Genomic DNA, 17,104 nt, shown 5'->3' with positions numbered 1-17,104 from the left:
GGCAGGATTTGGGGAAAATCCAGGCAGGGTCTGGGCAGGATTTGGGGAAAATCCAGGCGGGGTCTGGGCAGGATTTGGGGAAAATCCGGGCAGGGTCTGGGCAGGATTTGGGGAAAATCCGGGCGGGGTCTGGGCAGGATTTGGGGAAAATCCAGGCAGGGTCTGGGCAGGATTTGGGGAAAATCCAGGCAGGGTCTGGGCAGGATTTGGGGAAAATCCAGGCAGGGTCTGGGCAGGATTTGGGGAAAATCCGGGCAGGGTTTGGGCAGGATTTGGGGAAAATCCAGGCAGGGTCTGGGCAGGATTTGGGGAAAATCCAGGCGGGATCTGGGCAGGATTCAGAAACGATCCAGGCAGGATTTGGGCCAGGGTTTGGTCGGGATCCAGAAACGATCCCAGCAGGATCTGGGGAAGGTCCAGGCAGGGTCTGGCCAGGGTTCAGTCAGGATCTGGGAAATATCCAGATATTGGATTATCTGGGATTTGGGCAGGGCAGGCCCAGCTCCGGCGGCCACCAGCACGTGCTGGGCTGGCCCCACCCCGGTGTCCCCAGCAGTGACACGGGCGGGGACAGAGCCCCTGTCCCGGCACTGCCCTGGATCCCGGGATAACCCACCCAGCCGCGCCATAAATCCCGGGATAACCCCAAACAGCTGCACCATAAATCCCGGGATAACCCCAAACAGCTGCACCGTAAATCCCGGGATAACCCCAAACAGTTGCTCCTCTAAATCCTGGGATAACCCCAAACAGTTGCACCATAAATCCCGGGATAACCCCAAACAGCTGCTCCTCTAAATCCTGGGATAAACCCACGAAGCTGAACCCCTAAATCCCGGGATAACCCACCCAGCCAGACCCATAAATCCCAGGATAACCCCATCCAGACGGGACAACCCCTAAATCCTGGGACAACCCATCCAGCTGCACCCCTAAATCCCGGGATAACCCATAAATCCCGGGATAACCCATAAATCCCAGGATAATCCCAAACAAACTGCACCCCAAAATCCCAGGATAACCCCATCCAGCCAGGAAAACCCAGAAATCCCGGGATAACCCATCCAGCCACCCCCCTAAATCCCGGGTTGGATTTTAGGAAGAAGATCCCCCCCCCCCCCCCCCCCCGGGAATTCTGACATTCCCAAAGCTGCCGGAGCTCCAGGTGGGATTTTAGGATTCTGCTCCTGTCAGGAACTCGCAGCTCAGGAATTCTGAAATCCCGGGATTTTAACCCAAACCGGGAAGGAGGGACCAGCCATGGATTTGCTGCCACCTAGAGCGGAGCTGGAAATTCAGGGAATTCCGGACCTCCCAGCATCGGGAATTGCCTGGGTGGAAAAGGATTTGGGAATTCTGGCTGCCACCAAAAAGACAAAAAACAAAGAAGCAAACAAAAAATAAAAAAAAAAAAAAAGAAATTAAAAAAAATTACACTAAAAAAATTACAGACAAATAAAATTGCACTCAAAAAATTACACCAAAAATTACGCTCAAAAATTACGTTTAAAAATATCCTCAAAAAATTGCACTCAGAAAAAAAATTACACTTAAAAAAAATTACACTCAAAAAAATTACACTAAAAATATCTTCAAAAAATTACATTTAAAAAGATCCTCAAAAAAATTGCACTCAGAAAAATTTGCCCTCAAATAAATTACACTAAAAATACGCTCAAAGAATTACTCAAAAAAATTACACTAAAATACACTCAAAAAATTACACTCAGAAAAAAATTACACTTAAAAAAATTGCACTCAATAAAATTACACTAAAAATACACTCAAAAAATTGCACTCGAAAATTACATTAAAAATATGCTCAAAAAATTACACTCAGAAAAAAAATGACACTCAGAAAAAAAAATTATTCCGAAAAAAAATTACACTTAAAAAAATTACACTCAAAAAATTACCCTCAAAAAAATTACACTAAAAATACACTCAAAAAATTATATTTAAAAATATACTCCGAAAAATTGCACTCAGAAAAAAATTGCACTCAAAAAAATTACACTAAAAAAATTACACTAAAATTACCCTCAAAAAATTGCACTAAAAAAATTGCACTAAAAATACACTAAAAAAAATACATTTAAAAAGATACTGAAAAAAAATTGCACTCAGAAAAATTACACTTAAAAAAAATTACTCTCAAAAAAATTACACTAAAAATATCCTCAAAAAATTACATTTAAAAAGAATTTTTTTGATTGCACTCAGAAAAATTGCACTTAAATTACCCTCAAAAAATTACACTCAAAAATTACATTTAAAAATACAATCAAAAAAATTACACTCAGAAAAAAATTACACTTAAAAAAATCACACTCCAAAAATTACACTCAAAAAAAATACGCTCGAAAGAAATTACTCAAAAAAAATTTACACTCGAAAAAAGGCACTCAAAAAATTACACTAAAAAATTACATTAAAAAATTACTTTTAAAAAATTGCGCTCAAAAAAATTATGCCCAAAGAAATTGCACTCAAAAAAAAAATTACACTCAAGAAAGAAATTAAAAAAAAAAACCAACCCCACCCCTAGAAACACAAGAAATTAAAATAAACACCATCAAACACCACCAGAACGCAAGAAATTAGGAAAAAAACCCCAAAAAACCCACAAACAGCCATAAAACATCACCAGGAGCAGAGGAAAAAAATAAAAATAAAATTTAAAATAAAAATAAAATAAAAAATAAAAATAAAAATAAAAATAAAAATAAAAAATAAAAATAAAAATAAAAAAAACAAAATAAAATAAAACAGAACAAAATCAAATAAAATAAAATAGTAAAATAAAATAAAATAAAATAAAATAAAATAAAACAAAATAAAATACAATACCACCAGGAACACAAGAAATCCAGCACAGGCACAGAGAAATTATGGGATATCCCAAATGTCCGCAGTGTGTCCCCGGTGTCCTCCCCCCGCTGCCACCCCCGGTGTGTCCCCGGTGTCCCCGGTGTGTCCCCGGTGTGTCCCCGGGGTGTCCCCGGTGTGTCCCCGGTGTGTCCCCGGTGTCCCCGGTGTGTCCCCGGTGTGTCCCCGGTGTGTCCCCGGTGTGTCCCCGGTGTCCCCGGTGTGTCCCCGGTGTCCCCGGTGTGTCCCCGGTGTGTCCCCGGGGTGTCCCCGGTGTGTCCCCGGTGTCCCCGGTGTGTCCCCGGTGTGTCCCCGGTGTGTCCCCGGTGTCCCCGGTGTGTCCCCGGTGTGTCCCCGGTGTGTCCCCGGTGTGTCCCCGGTGTGTCCCCGGTGTCCCCGCCGGTGCCACCCCCGCCCCAGCCCGAGGCGCAGCTGGAGCGCAGCCAGCGCTGTCTGCGGGATTTCTGTGGGAAACCACGTCGGGAACAGGCTCGGGGACATCCCGGAGCCATCTGTCACCTGCCATCGGCAGCCATCTGTCACCTGCAGCCTGCCCGGGCCCGCCCCCGGGCCCGGAGAGATCCGGGATGGATTTGGGATCAGCCCCAAAGGGACACGAATCCTTGGGATCGGGGAGAGGAGGTGACAACGGAGCTGTCCCCGAGGGGACACAAATCCTTGGGAGCAGAGGTGACAACGGAGCTGTCCCCGAGGGGACACACATCTTTGGGAGCAGAGGTGACAATGGAGCTGTCCCCGAGGGGACACACATCTTTGTGAGCAGAGGTGACAACGGAGCTGTCCCCGAGGGGACACACATCTTTGGGAGCAGAGGTGACAACGGAGCTGTCCCCGAGGGGACACACATCTTTGGGAGCAGAGGTGACAACGGAGCTGTCCCCGAGGGGACACACATCTTTGGGAGCAGAGGTGACAACGGAGCTGTCCCCGAGGGGACACACATCTTTGGGAGCAGAGGTGACAATGGAGCTGTCCCCGAGGGGACACACATCTTTGGGAGCAGAGGTGACAACGGAGCTGTCCCCGAGGGGACACAAATCCTTGGGAGCAGAGGTGACAACGGAGCTGTCCCCGAGGGGACACACATCTTTGGGAGCAGAGGTGACAACGGAGCTGTCCCCGAGGGGACACACATCTTTGGGAGCAGAGGTGACAACGGAGCTGTCCCCGAGGGGACACACATCTTTGGGAGCAGAGGTGACAACGGAGCTGTCCCCGAGGGGACACACGTCCCCCGGGCCCCCTCCCCTCCGTGGCTGCTCTCCCCCGATCCGATCCCTCCCCGTCCGCTGCCGGCAACGCCCCGAATTCCCAAATCCCCGAATTCCCGGGGAGCCCCATCCCTGGCAGCGCCGGGCCCGGCGGGGGTGGCCCTGCCCGCGGCCCGGGTGACACGGCGCCGTCGCTAAGGTCCCTCCCGGCCCGAGCATTGCAGGGTCCCGGGGCTCCGTCTGTGACATCAGGCCGGGCTGGTGGCACCGCGGGCACCGCCAGGGCCGCGGGCACCAGAGGTGACACCTCTGCTCCGGCTGCGCCACCCGCGCTGGCACCGATGGCTTTGCTGCGGCTGCTGCTCCTGCTGGGCCTGGCCGGGCCCGCGGGCGGCACCTGGGACAGCTGCAGGTCGGTGTCCCCAGGGGGCTCGGGGACACTCGGGGCTGCCCTGGCACAGCCTGGGCACACAGGAGCCCCTCGGGGGTCCCCGTCCCTGCCGTCCCCGAGCAGGGCACTGACGGCTTCGTGCTTCCAGGGGCACCTGCGGCCTCCGGCCCGTGGCCTTCGACCGCAGCTCGGCGGTTCCGGAATATTCCCAGGACCGTAGCTACGAACCTTTGGAATCTTCCGAGGGCGCCTCGCAGGACACGGGTGGCACCGGGGTGCACCCGGGGGCCTGGCCCGGTGTCATCAGCATCCAGGCCACGCTGGAGAACGGCACGTGGCACATGTGTGCGGGGGCCCTGATCCACCCGCAGTGGGTGCTGACGGTGGCACAGTGCTTCCGAGGGGCCGGGTAAGGACGAGAAGGGACAGGGGTGTCCCCTCAGCAGGGACAGGGGTGTCCCCGCAGCGCCGGGATGTCCCCCGTGCGGGAAGGGAATGGCGCTGTGGCATCCCGTGCCTCTGCTCCCTCAATCCTTTCTCCCTCTCCTGCCCCCCAGGGACATCTCCAGGTGGGAAGTGGTGATCGGAGCCACGGACCTGAGCCAGCCGGGCCCCGAGGCCGAGCTGCGCCGCATCCACACCTTCCATGTGCACAAATATTACGACCCCGCCACGGCCGGGAACAACATCGCCCTGGTGGAGCTGGAGCGGCCCGTGGAGTGCAGCGACTACATCCAGCTGGGCTGCGTGCCCGACGGCTCCCTGGCGGTGGCCGAGCTGAAAACCTGCTACACCGCGGGCTGGAGAGGCGCCCCGGACAGCGGTCAGTGCCCGCCCGGGGCTCGGGAGCAGCGGGGGACAGCAGGGACACGGCCGCGCCGGCCCGGGGCAGAGGAAAAGCGGCAGGAGCCGGGGCTGGGGAGGGACACGGAGGGACACGGCGGGACACGGGCCGTGCCCGGGAGGGGACACGGCGGGACACGGGCCGTGCCCGGGAGGGGACACGGCGGGACAGGGGCCGTGCCCGGCCCCGGGAGGGGACACGGCGGGACAGGGCCGTGCCCGGCCCCGAGGGCTGTGCCCGGGGCTGTGCCCGGTGCTCAGCGCCCTCTGTGCCCGCAGCTCCCGGGCCCCGCCTGGTGCTGCAGGAGGCCAAGGTGCGGCTCATGGACGTCCAGCTGTGCAACAGCAGCCGCTGGTACGGGGGCGCCGTGCACCCGCAGGAGCTGTGCGCGGGGTACCCGCGGGGCGGCATCGACACCTGCCAGGTACCTGCGGGGGGGCACGGGGGGCACCGGGAGCCCGGAGCGACACACGGCCGGGGGACCCTCCGAGCCCTGAGCCCCGCGGGATCCCCCCAGAGCCCTGAGCCCCGCGGGATCCCCCCAGAGCCCTGAGCCCCGCGGGATCCCCCCAGAGCCCACACAGCCCCACGGGATCCCCTCCGAGCCCTGAGCCCCGCGGGATCCCCCCAGAGCCCTGAGCCCCGCGGGATCCCCCCAGAGCCCACACAGCCCCGCGGGATCCCCTCCGAGCCCTGAGCCCCGCGGGATCCCCCCAGAGCCCTGAGCCCCGCGGGATCCCCTCAGGCCCCACGGGATCCCCTCGGGCCCCACGGGATCCCCTCGGGCCCCACGGGATCCCCTCAGGCCCCACGGGATCCCCTCGGGCCCCACGGGATCCCCTCAGGCCCCACGGGATCCCCTCGGGCCCCACGGGATCCCCTCGGGCCCCACGGGATCCCCTCAGGCCCCACGGGATCCCCTCGGGCCCCCCCGGCCCCCAGCCCCACACGGATCCCGGCCCCGCCTGGGCCTGGCCCGGTGCCCTCGCAGCCCCGGCCCCACCACTGACGGGTGTCCCTTCCCCGTCCCTGTGTCCCTGCCCCGTGTCCCCTTGTCCCCAAGGCCTGCCACTGTGCCCCCGGAGCCCGCCCAGTGCCCCCAGCAGCCCCAAGTGTGGATATCCTGGGATACCCCGGAATATCCCGGAATATCCCGGAATATCCCTGCCCTGGCCATCCCCGCTCCCTGTGCAGAGCCCACCCTGCACAAGCGCCATCGTGCTGCCGGGCTGGATCCCCCAGCCCCAGAGCGGAGCCTTTCCATGGGAATCCGGCCGGGAATGCAGCTCTGGAGGGGCCGGCACGGGAAGGGCCGGGCTGGCAGCAGCCCCTGAGCCCTCTCTCCTGGCGCAGGGGGACATCGGCGGACCCCTGGTCTGCAAGGACAACGTCGGTGACTACTTCTGGCTGGTGGGGCTGGCCAGCTGGGGCAAGGGCTGCGCCGGGGCCAAGCGACCCGGCGTCTTCACCTCCGTCCAGCACTTCCACACCTGGATCCAGGTGCAGATGGGGCTGCTCCCGCCAGAAGCTGATGTTCCTCCACCAGAGCTTCCCCCAAGCCCGGCGCCAGAGTCGGACTCGGGCAGCGGCAACCTGGAGAAATCCAACGGAGAGGACTCGGAGGATTACACGGCCGTTTCGTACCGACACCGGATCCTGGGGCAATTCCTGAAGCTGCTGCAGGAGCTGCTGCAGTTCCTGAAGGGAGAGGAAGCCTGAGCGGCGGGATGAGCTGATCCACTTGTGGGAACCGTTCCCTGCTCGGGGCCCCGCCTGTGGGGCCAGAGTCATCCCCGCAGGCCGGGGCAGCCGTGCCCTGCCCACGCTGCTGCCCTGAGCCCACCCCGGTGGTGAATCCGCTTTGCGCTTGAATTAAAGTTGTTCCTGTTCCCAGTTATCCTCGTTGTCCTGTTCAGTCTCCTGGGGAAAACGAGGAGGGGACAATTTGGGACCAAAGGAGCGGGGTTGGCTCCTGGTCTGGGGACAGAGGAGGGGGAGCGAGGGAGGGGAGGATGGGGCTGGCAGGTGGAGAGAGGGAGGAACTTCTCCAGGATTCCTCCGGCAGAGCCTCAGGTGTCCCATTCCCGGGAAACGTCACGGAGAGGGACAGGAATGGGAACAGCTGGAGCTGGCAGTGCCCAGGGATGTGGAGGTGCTGGAAGTGCCACCCAGGGGTGTCCCCTCTGTCACCAGCTCTGAGCTGCTGGGACCCATCCCACTCCTCCTGCTGTAGGAGCAGGGTCCAGGCTCTGGGGTTCCCAGGAAAACGGGCAGGGAATGATCGCAGGAATTCCACCTGCGCAGGAGGCTCAGCTTCTGCCCCGGGCAGTGCCCAGCGCTGAACAGAGACCAGAGGAGGGGGAATCTCCTCCCCGTGGATATTCCCGAGCTTTCCAGAGGCAATCCCGTGCTCTGGGACGTCCCTCTCCGCGCTCTACCCCATTCCCGGCTCCCCCATCCAGGCGCCGCCATTAGGGACTACAACTCCCAGCATGCCCCGCTGGCCACGTGATCTCTATGCTCCTCACGTGATCCGCTCGGCCACTGCCGGGACCGCCCCGGGACGGCGGCGGCGACATCGGGGCCAGTCCCGGGACACGCGGGGACAGCGTGAGGGCAGCGCCATGGGGCCGCGGGGCCGGCCCCTGCCCTGGCTGCTGCTGCCGCTGCTGCCGCCGCTCGTGGCGGCCGCGGCCGCCGCCCGCCCCAACTTCGTGCTGGTGCTGGCGGACGACCTGGGCTACGGGGACCTGGGGGTGCTACGGGCACCCTTCGTCCGCCACGCCGCACCTGGACCGGCTGGCGGCCCGCGGGCTGCGCTTCACCGACTTCTACAGCAGCGCCGCCGTCTGCAGCCCGTCCCGGTACGGCCCGCGCCGCGGGGACCGGGATAGCGGGGCGGGGTGGGGCTGGGGTGTCCCGGGATAGCGGGGCGGGGATGGAGCTGGGGTGTCCCGGGATAAACGCGGCGGGGGTGGGGCTGGGGGGTCCTGGGATAAACGGGGCGGGGTGGAGCTGGGGTGTCCCGGGATAGCGGGGCGGGGTGGAGCTGGGGGGGTCCGGGATAAACGCGGCGGTGGTGGGGCTGGGGGGTCCTGGGATAAACGGGGCGGGGTGGAGCTGGGGTGTCCCGGGATAGCGGGGCGGGGTGGAGCTGGGGTGTCCCGGGATAGCGGGGCGGGGTGGAGCTGGGGTGTCCCGGGATAGCGGGGCGGGGATGGAGCTGGGGTGTCCCGGGATAAACGCGGCGGGGTGGGGCTGGGGTGTCCCGGGATAGCGGGGCGGGGATGGAGCTGAGAGATCCGGGATAAAGGGGAAGGGATGGAACTGCAGTGGCTTGGCAGGGATGGGAGGACAAACCTCCTTGTCCCGGGATAGACGGGGAAATAAACCCACGGTGTCTCCAGAGGGACAGGCGGTGCTGACCCCGCCGTGTCCCAGGATAGGGGGTAAATAAATCCACCGTGTCCCGGGATAGACGGGGAAATAAACCTGCCATGTCCCGGGACAGTCGGTCGGTGCCACCCCTCGGTACCCCGGGACAGTCGGTCGGTGCTGTCCCGGGACAGTCGGTCGGTGCTACCCCTCAGTATCCCGGGACAGTCAGTCGGTGCTGTCCCGGGACAGTCGGTCGGTGCCACCCCTCGGTGTCCCGGGACAGTCGGTCGGTGCTGTCCCGGGACAGTCGGTCGGTGCCACCCCTCGGTGTCCCGGGACAGTCGGTCGGTGCTGTCCCGGGACAGTCGGTCGGTGCCACCCCTCGGTGTCCCGGGACAGTCGGTCGGTGCCACCCCTCGGTGTCCCGGGACAGTCGGTCGGTGCTGTCCCGGGACAGTCGGTCGGTGCCACCCCTCGGTGTCCCGGGACAGTCGGTCGGTGCCGTCCCCGGGACAGTCGGTCGGTGCCACCCCTCCGCGCCCCGCGCTGTCCCCTGAGCGCCCTCCCGGTGTCCCCGCAGGGCCGCGCTGCTGACCGGCCGCCTCCCGGTGCGCTCGGGGATCTACCCCGGCGTGTTCGACCCCGGCTCCCGGGGCGGGCTCCCGCTGGCCGAGGTCACCGTGGCCGAGCTGCTCAAGGCCCGGGGCTACGCCACGGCCATGGTGGGCAAGTGGCACCTGGGCTTGGGCCACAACGGCTCCTTCCTGCCCCTGCGCCAGGGCTTCGATCATTTCCTGGGGGTGCCCTACTCCCACGACCAGGTGAGGGGATCCGGGGGGGCGGTGGGTGTGGTGGTTTCGTGCTCGCTGAATTTCTATTGGGTCAGATTCAGTGGAGTGGTTTGAGTGTCTGCTCTCGGGGTTTGTTTGGGTTTTTTTTACCTCTGGGAGATGAGATCTGGGGAGGAAAAGGGCAAAAAAAACGGGCCCCGACTTAAAAGGAAACAGATTTTATTAACACGCACGGGGAAGGGAAGGGGAAAGGAAAGGAAAGGGGAAAGGAAAGGGGAAAGGAAAAGGGAAAGGGAAGGGAAGGGAAGGGGGAAGGAAAGGGGAAAGGGAAAGGGAAGGAAAGGGAAGGAAAGGGAAGGAAAGGGAAGGAAAGGAAAGGAAAGGAAAGGAAAGGAAAGGAAAGGAAAGGAAAGGAAAGGAAAGGAAAGGAAAGGAAAGGAAAGGAAAGGAAAGGAAAGGAAAGGAAAGGAAAGGAAAGGAAAGGAAAGGAAAGGAAAGGAAAGGAAAGGAAAGGAAAGGAAAGGAGAAAGGAAAGAAAAAAGAAAAAAGAAAAAAACTTTCAAACCCCGTCTCTTCTCCCCGCCGGTGTTCACTTTCCTACAAACAACACAGGGACAAAACCTGCTCGTGGGTCATGAGACCTCGGGCGTGTGAGTTTAAAAGGTTTAAAAAACCTTTTAAAGACGAGCAGCTCCGAGAGCAAAGAGTTCTTCATCGCAAGATGAAGGAATTGCGCAGTCCTGGGGCGGTTTTGGGGTGGGCAAAACCCTCCCTTGGGCTTCTGGGGAGGGATTTCTGGTGGGGGAGAGGCCACTGGGGCACTTTGCTGTTCCTTCCCTTCCCCGTCCTGCAGCAGTTTTGGGTTTCTTACCTTCTTTCCTTGGTGTCAGAGGCAGGATCAACACACGGGCGAGCGGCAGTTTTTGTGTTTGGACTGGGTGTTAATTAATTCTTATCTCGATCACGGCCTCGTGAGTCATGAGCTCTAACCAGCAAGGTAGAAAACGGAGATGTCTCTAATTCTTTCCAAGGGTAGTTAAGCGCTGATCGCCCGATATCGAGGTGACACCCGCGTTATTTATATTTCTGACACAATAATTGACCACCCGAGGTCCACAGTTTTCACCCAGTTTGAGAAAAACACTCAAAACCGTGAAGAAGAAGAAGGTGAGGAAGAAGGATCCAGACAACGCCTTAAATCCTCCATCTTGCCCCATATATATTACTAAAAACGCCCAAAAAATGCTAAAAAATAATGCTAAAAAAAATTACTATTTATTAAAACCTCGAAATCAAAGTTTTTCACGCTGTGAGGTCACAGGATCCTATTCAAACCACACACCCACAACCCCAGCGCTGTCACTCAATTTTGGAGGGCTGTTCCACGGCCCCAGGTCAAATTTAGTGTCGCTTTAAACAGTCAGTACATGTGTAAATATATATAAACATACAGTAAAGTTGCGAAAAGCCGACTTTATAATCCGCAGTTACAACAGTCAGTTTAGATTTTATGAAGAGAAAAAAAAACCCCAAACCAGTCTTTGTAACTAACGCTGTGTTACAGTCAGAAAATGCATCCATCGCTTTATGTGATGAATAAAGTGATCATGTCATCACTTTATGATGAGATAATTAATACAATACAGTCCAATTATACATAGAGCATTCATTCTAATACTGTATGTGTTATAGTATTAATATATATTTTTATATATATAATATATTATATATAATATATATTATATTATACACAATACAGTCCAATTATACATAGAGTATTCATTCTAATTCTATATGTATTATAGTATCAATATATAATATATAATATATAATATATAATATATAATATATAATATATAATATATAATATATACTATATAATATATAGTATATTGTATATTGTATATTGTATATTGTATATTGTATATTATATGTATTATATTATATGTATTATATATAATACATTATACATAATACAGTCCAATTATACATAGAGCATTCATTCTAATACTATACGTATTATAGTATTAATATATATTTATGTATATGTTATATCTAATATATTATGTATAATATATTAGATATTCTATATAATGCAGTCCAATTATACATAGAGCATTCATTCTAATACTATATGTATTACAGTATTAATATATATATAAAATATATAATATATATGTAATATACTGTATATTGTATATAATATATTGTATATTATTTATATATTATATATATTATATATTATATATTAATATTATATATTATATATTATATATTATATATTATATATTATATATTATATATTATATATTATATATTATATATTATATATTATATATATTATACACAACACAGTCCAATTATACATAGAGTATTAATTCTAATACTGTACGTATTGCAGTATCAATATATTTTTATATACATATATATAATCCGGAGTATATATTATATATAATACGTTGTAAATAATCTATAATCTATTATATATTTTATATATTTATTTTTATATTTATATATATTTTATATATATTTATAATTTTTATATATTTTATATATATTTATATACGAATACATGATAAATTTGCAAAAAGCCGGCTCCGTAACCCGCATTTTCCACAAACGCTTCCGCGACTCTCCGCCTGCGGCCTCCGACCCGGCAGAGCCTGCGGCGCACCGAACCGCCGGTGTTTTCCAGGGCCCCTGCCAGAACCTGACGTGCTTCCCGCCCGCCACCAAATGCTTCGGCACGTGTGACCAGGGCGTGGTGCCGCTGCCGCTGCTGTGGAACCAGAGCATCGTCCAGCAGCCCGTCTCCTTCCCGGAGCTTGTCCCTCTTTATAACAAGTTCTCCCGGGATTTCATCGCCGACTGCGCCCGCAGGGGAACCCCCTTCCTGCTCTACTACGCCTCACATGTGCGGGTTTGGGGGGATTGTCCCGGGGGTGGGGGAGGGAATGGGGGAAGGGGGAGAGGAAAAGGGATGGGATGGGAAGGGAAAAGGGGAAAGGGGAAAGGAAAGGGAAAGGGAAAAGGGAAAGGGGAGAAGGGAAAAGGGAAAGGGGAAAAGGAAAGGGAAAGGGGAAAGGGGAGAAGGGAAAAGGGAAAAGGGAGAAAGGGAAAAGGGGAAAAGGAGGAAGGGAAAGGCGAACGGCAAGGAAAAAGGGAAGGGAGAAGGGAAAAGAGAAGGGGAAAGGGAAAGGAGGGGGAAAGGGAAGGGGAAAGGGAAGGGAAAAGGGAGAAGGGAAGGGAAGGGAGAAGGGGAAAAGGAGAAAGGGAGAGGGGAAAAGGGGAAGGGGAAAAGGGAGAAGGGAAAAAGGAAAAGGGAGAAGGGAAAAGGGAGAAGGGAAAAAGGAAAAGGGAGAAGGGAAAAGGGAGAAGGGAAAAAGGAAAAGGGAGAAGGGAAAAGGGAAGGGGGAAAGGAAAAGGGAAAAAGGAAAAGGGAAGGGAAAAGGGAAGAAAAAGGAAGGGAATGGGAAAAGAAGGGGAAGGGAAGGGAAAGAGAAAAGGGAAGGGAGAAGGAAAAAGCGAAGAGGGAAGAGGGAAAAGGGAAGGGGAGCTGAGTCCCATGGAGAGAGCGGGGAAGCATCTCCCCGAGCTCCACTCCTGCATGACCCGGGCTTGCCATTCCCGCCCCAAACCCAGGCCTCACTGGGATGATGCTTTCAGCCTCCTCCTTCCCGGAGCCTTCCCCTCTTCCCTGTGCCATTCCCGGGGGAAAACCTCCCCAACCCGCAGCTCCTCACCCTCTCTCCCGGAGCTCCGCTGTGCCGTGCCGAGGCCGGGGGGGGGACAATCCTCCTCTCGGCCGGTGTGGCTGCCGTCCCCCGGGACGAAGAGGGCGGGGGTCCCGCTGCACGGGGGCTGACCGCGGCGCTCTGTGCCCTCTGCCAGCACACGCACTACCCGCAGTTCGCCAGCCGGGAGTTCGCGGGCAGGACGCGGCGGGGACCCTTCGGGGACGCGCTGGCCGAGCTGGACGGCTCCGTGGGGACACTGCTGCAGGCGCTGCGGGACAACGGCCTGGAGAACTCCACGCTGGTGTTCTTCACCTCCGACAACGGGTCAGGGGACCGGGAGGGACGGGGAGGGGACGCGGGGGGGGGGGCAGGGGTGGGTGGCACCTCGGGGACGCGGCGGGGGATGGCGGTGTGCCTGTGGGTCGGGTGTGCGGGGACCGCACGGGGTTTGGGACAGCAGGGTGACACCACCCCAGTGTCCCCCAGGGTTGGGGACAGGAGTGTGACACCCCCCAAATGTCCCCAGGGTTTGGGACAGGAGTGTGACACCCCCCAAATGTCCCCAGGGTTTGGGACAGGAGTGTGACACCCCCCAAATGTCCCCAGGGTTGGGGACAGGAGGGTGACACCCCCCAAATGTCCCCAGGGTTGGGGACAGGAGTGTGACACCCCCCAAATGTCCCCAGTGTTTGGGACAGGAGTGTGACACCCCCCAAATGTCCCCAGGGTTTGGGACAGGAGTGTGACACCCCCCAAATGTCCCCCAGGGTTGGGGACAGGCAGGGTGACACCCCCCAAATGTCCCCAGGGTTGGGGACAGGAGTGTGACACCCCCCAAATGTCCCCAGGGTTTGGGACAGGAGTGTGACACCCCCAAATGTCCCCAGGGTTGGAGACAGGAGTGTGACACCCCCCAAATGTCCCCCAGGGTTGGGGACAGGAGTGTGACACCCCCCAAATGTCCCCAGGGTTTGGGACAGGAGTGTGACACCCCCCAAATGTCCCCAGGGTTTGGGACAGGAGTGTGACACCCCCCAAATGTCCCCCAGGGTTGGGGACAGGCAGGGTGACACCCCCCAAATGTCCCCAGGGTTTGGGACAGGAGTGTGACACCCCCAAATGTCCCCCAGTCCCCTCCGTGCGGGTGACACCCATTTGGGGTGCCCCACCCGGGTCTGTCCCATCTCCTGCACCACCCCTCATGGTGACAAAGTCACCCTGGCACCAGGCCACCCTTGTCCCTGCCCCGTTGGCAGCAGCCGGGCGGGGCCAGGTGGCTTTTGGTGACATCCAGTCCTTGTCCCCAGCCCGTCCACCCTGCGCATGGCCCGCGGGGGCAGCGCCGGCCACCTCAAGTGTGGCAAGGGCACGACCTACGAGGGCGGCATGAGGGAGCCGGCGGTGGCGTATTGGCCGGGCAGGATCGTGCCAGGTGAGCCACACCCCGAGGGGACAAAGCCGAGGTGACCGGGTGGATCCCTGGGGGGACATTTCCCCGAGGGGACAAAGCCGAGGTGACCGGGTGGATCCCTGAGGGGACATTTCCCCGAGGGGACAAAGCCGAGGTGACCGGGTGGATCCCTGGGGGGACATTTCCCCGAGGGGACAAAGCAGAGGTGACCGGGTGGATCCCTGGGGGGACATTTCCCCGTGGCAGGAGTGACCCACGAGCTGGCCAGCACGCTGGACATCCTGCCCACGCTGAGCGCCCTGGCCGGAGCCGCCCTTCCCAAGGTGACCCTGGATGGATTCGACCTGAGCCCGCTGCTCTTCGGCTCGGGGAAGGTGAGTGCTGCTGGCCGGGGCTTGGGACGGCCGGGAGGGACAGGAACAGCTGGGATCCGGGCGGATCCAGCTTTGGGAGCGGCTGGGATCCGGGCGGATCCAGCTTTGGGAGCGGCTGGGATCCGGGCACATCCAGGTTTGGGAGCAGCTGGGATCCAGGCGGATCCAGGTTTGGGGGCAGCTGGGATCCGGGCGGATCCAGGTTTGGGGGCGGCTGGGATCCGGGCGGATCCAGGTTTGGGAGCGGCTGGGATCCAGGCGGATCCAGGTTTGGGAGCGGCTGGGATCCGGGCACATCCAGGTTTGGGAGCAGCTGGGATCCGGGCGGATCCAGCTTTGGGAGCGGCTGGGATCCGGGCACATCCAGGTTTGGGAGCAGCTGGGATCCGGGCGGATCCAGCTTTGGGAGCGGCTGGGATCCGGGCGGATCCAGCTTTGGAGCTGCTCTCCGGCCCGCCCGCTGCCCTGCTCTCCCCGGCCGCCCCTGAGCTCCATGCCGCTCTCCGGCCGCGGGCTCTCCGCCCGCCGCTGCCCTCGGGCGCTGGGCTGAGCGCTGCTGTCCCCCCAGAGCCCGCGGCAGGCCGTGTTCTTCTTCCCTCCGTCCCCCGACCCCCTGCACGGCCCCTTCGCCGTCCGCCTGGGCAAGTACAAGGCTCATTTCTACACCCAAGGTCAGTCACGCCTCTTCCCGTGGGGGTTTTTTTTTTGGGAGATCTTTGGAAGAGCTCTCCCTGCCCAGAGCTCCCAGCTCAGCCAGGGGTTTGTGTTTTTATTTCGGTTGGTTTGTTTGTTTTTTTGTTTTGTTTTGTTTTTTTTTCCCCAGGTTCTTTCCACAGCGGCACCACCCCGGACCAGGCGTGCCACGGGCTCACCCCGCTCACCCCGCACCTTCCCCCGCTGCTCTTCGACCTGGAGTCGGATCCCGCCGAGAACTACGACCTGCTGCAGGGCCGGGCGGGCCCCGAGGCGCTGCGGGCGCTCAGGGACATCACCCTGCACAAGGCGCTGCTGGAGCAGCGCCTGGAGTTCGGGGAGAGCCAGATGGGGAAGGGCCGGGACGCCTCGCTGCAGCCCTGCTGCGCCCCCGAGTGCAGCCCCAAACCTTCCTGCTGCCGCTGCTCCCCGCGCTGACACCCTTCCCCCCCCAAAAAAATAATCCCTGAGCCCCCCAATCCCAAATCTGCCAGCTCGGCCTGGGAGCCGCCCCAACGCTCGGGGAGGTTTTGGATTCCCGCGGAGTGAAATGGGGTCGGGGAGATCCCAGGAAGGAAGCGGGAGTGTGAGCAGGGTGATGCGCTCCCCAGGGGAGGCTTTGGGCAGGATCCTGAGCTGTGCCAGGAGGGATCACACTCCAGAGCCAGGGCAGCTCCTGGGAGCTGTGATCCCGCTGGAGGGGATTTCCCAGATCCAGGGATCCCAATGGGACCGAGGGGGAATGGGATGAGGCGTCCCGGCAGCTCAGAGCTGGTGACAGAGGGGACACCCCTGGGTGGCACTTCCAGCGCCTCCACATCCCTGGGCACTGCCAGCTCCAGCTGTTCCCATTCCTGTCCCTCTCCGTGACTTTTCCCGGGAATGGGACACCTGAGGCTCTGCCGGAGGAATCCTGGAGAAGTTCCTCCCTCTCTCCACCTGCCAGCCCCATCCTCCCCTCCCTGGCTCTGTCCCCAAAAACCAGGAGCCAACCCCCGCTCCTTTTCCCCCCGAATTGTCCCCTCCTCGTTTTCCCCAGGAGACTGAACTGGGCTGCAGATGTGGATGATGGGTGTCCCAATTTCCCCCCCCCCCCCCCCCGTAGCTGGCGGTGACCCCGATGTCATTGCCAGGGGCAAGGGACTCTCACTTCCCTGGACAAGGGCGTTATTTCCAGTCGGGATAAAACCTGGTAGGGTGTTGTCCCAGGTTTTCCATGTGAATCACTGCTTTGTCTCACACCTTTTCTTACTAATCTTGCTGCAAATAAAGGTTTGATTCCTCATCTCGCGGCTGTTTGCGGCAAATCGGTTTTTAACGCCTGATCTTTTAACGCGATTTCGAGTGGGAAAGGGAAAGAGCAGGAGCAAGGGTTTGGGTTTCAA

General features: G+C 57.4%; 3 protein-coding genes across 3 annotated transcripts in view; all 3 read left to right on the top strand.

The window, feature by feature from the left end:
* The window catches only part of FBH1 (F-box DNA helicase 1), a gene marked incomplete at its 5' end in the record, with an annotated part of 140,679 nt that overhangs the window by 30,054 nt on the left and 93,521 nt on the right, over nucleotides 1-17,104 (top strand). The gene's annotated exons all lie outside the window — the stretch shown is intronic.
* LOC136289145 (acrosin-like) lies at nucleotides 4,430-7,223 on the top strand. Its single transcript, XM_066182631.1, has 5 exons — nucleotides 4,430-4,512; nucleotides 4,640-4,900; nucleotides 5,049-5,314; nucleotides 5,614-5,759; nucleotides 6,689-7,223. The coding sequence occupies exons 1-5, from the start codon at nucleotides 4,442-4,444 to the stop codon at nucleotides 7,052-7,054; spliced, it is 1,110 nt and encodes a 369-aa protein (XP_066038728.1). The 5' UTR covers nucleotides 4,430-4,441; the 3' UTR covers nucleotides 7,055-7,223.
* On the top strand, nucleotides 7,893-17,026 carry ARSA (arylsulfatase A). Its single transcript, XM_066182616.1, is given in 9 exon segments — nucleotides 7,893-8,088; nucleotides 8,090-8,199; nucleotides 9,294-9,534; nucleotides 12,200-12,418; nucleotides 13,396-13,565; nucleotides 14,549-14,673; nucleotides 14,899-15,026; nucleotides 15,595-15,697; nucleotides 15,850-17,026. Coding segments are annotated over 9 exon segments (1,533 nt in total). The 5' UTR covers nucleotides 7,893-7,959; the 3' UTR covers nucleotides 16,158-17,026.

This window comes from Chamaea fasciata, unplaced genomic scaffold (assembly GCF_029207755.1).
Source record: "Chamaea fasciata isolate MVZ Bird 193981 ecotype frontalis unplaced genomic scaffold, bChaFas1.0.hap1 SCAF_5, whole genome shotgun sequence".
NCBI lineage: Eukaryota > Metazoa > Chordata > Aves > Passeriformes > Sylviidae > Chamaea > Chamaea fasciata.
This window is presented reverse-complemented; position numbering and strand designations above follow the sequence as displayed.

Bases quoted from the DNA above. Each gene is read 5' to 3' on its own strand.
- LOC136289145 (XM_066182631.1), top strand. From the start codon at position 4,442: ATGGCTTTGCTGCGGCTGCTGCTCCTGCTGGGCCTGGCCGGGCCCGCG. The intron at 4,901-5,048 runs GTAAGGACGAGA...CCTGCCCCCCAG, and splicing joins CAGTGCTTCCGAGGGGCCGG to GGACATCTCCAGGTGGGAAG. The intron at 5,315-5,613 runs GTCAGTGCCCGC...CTGTGCCCGCAG, and splicing joins GAGAGGCGCCCCGGACAGCG to CTCCCGGGCCCCGCCTGGTG.